Source organism: Octodon degus, unplaced genomic scaffold, assembly GCF_000260255.1.
Source record: "Octodon degus isolate 3935 unplaced genomic scaffold, OctDeg1.0 scaffold00077, whole genome shotgun sequence".
Taxonomy (NCBI): Eukaryota; Metazoa; Chordata; class Mammalia; order Rodentia; family Octodontidae; genus Octodon; species Octodon degus.
The window spans coordinates 8205084-8206128 of record NW_004524653.1 but is presented as its reverse complement, the minus strand read 5'-3'; the positions used below and the strand labels follow the sequence as shown (position 1 = coordinate 8206128).

General features: G+C 48.1%; 1 protein-coding gene across 2 annotated transcripts in view; it reads right to left on the bottom strand.

Annotated features, from left to right (window-relative positions):
- The window catches only part of Ptgis (prostaglandin I2 synthase), a 39430-nt gene that overhangs the window by 3241 nt on the left and 35144 nt on the right, over positions 1-1045 (bottom strand). For both annotated transcript variants that reach the window (XM_023720778.1, XM_004636046.2), the window contains exon 9: positions 109-260. In XM_023720778.1, coding sequence (XP_023576546.1) covers positions 109-260 — 152 coding nt within the window. The remainder of the gene's footprint in view (positions 1-108; positions 261-1045) is intronic.

The following is a 1045-nucleotide window of genomic DNA, read 5'->3' as shown; positions in this document are numbered from 1 at the left end:
TAGCCAACCGGATGGGGCGAGCCGCCCCGCCCCCCCGCCCCGCCCTCAGGGCCCCGCCCCACCCTCATGTCCCGCCCCTCCCTCAGGGCCCGCCCCCTCTCCACTCACTGTTTAATGCTGTAGATGGCATAAGCCTTCCCCAGGCACTGATTGTGCCCCGCGCCCCACGGCATGGTGTAATTCTTCAACCGTTTCCCACCCTTGTAAAAGTCTTTCTTCTCTGATCCATCTGGGCTCAGGAATCGGTTGTATTTAAACACCTGAAACAAGAAGAAAGTCCATTTCTTCATTCCCACCCCAAACAAACCTGCACCAGAAAAAATGTTTTGAGGATTTCATTACAGACTTGCTTAGAGAAGGAGGAAAAAGGGACACGATGGCACCGGCAAAAACTGTGGCAAAAGATTTGTGCGTACTACACGGAAAAAATCTCTGTTGCGGGTTGTTAAGTAAAAAACACGAGTTTCAGAGCGATAGGATCCTATATAAACACTTGTTTGTCTGTGTGTGTGTGTGTGCATGCGTTGGTAAAGACATTAAAATAATTTGAACAACACACTCCAAAAACACACTTGGAAAAAGATATATTCCAAACCATGGTTAGGGAACTTTGTGAAACTGGATAGGAGAATGACATTTTTTCACTTTTAAATATGTATTTTTTGGGCTGTGGAGATAGCTCCGCAGTCTAAGCATCTGCCTGGCAAGCGCAAAGACCTGCATTCCTTCACTGGTACCTCATGCCATGCTGGCCCCAAAACCTGGCATGGTGGCTCATGTCTGTAGTCCCAGCACTGGGGAGGCTAAGACAGGAGGATCACTATGAGTCCAAGCTGCATAGTGAGACTTTGTACCAAATACTTGTTTGTTTGTTTGTTGGGAGGGGGGACTCAGTCTGCCCTGAGGGCTTGGCTGGCCAGCATGTGGTGCTGGGGGGTCAAACCATGGTCCCCTGGGCAGGTGCTTTAGACGGCTGAGCTGTCTCACCGGCCGCCCAAATAAATTTTTTAAAAAGATTTTTAAAAATAAATATATATTTCTTTGT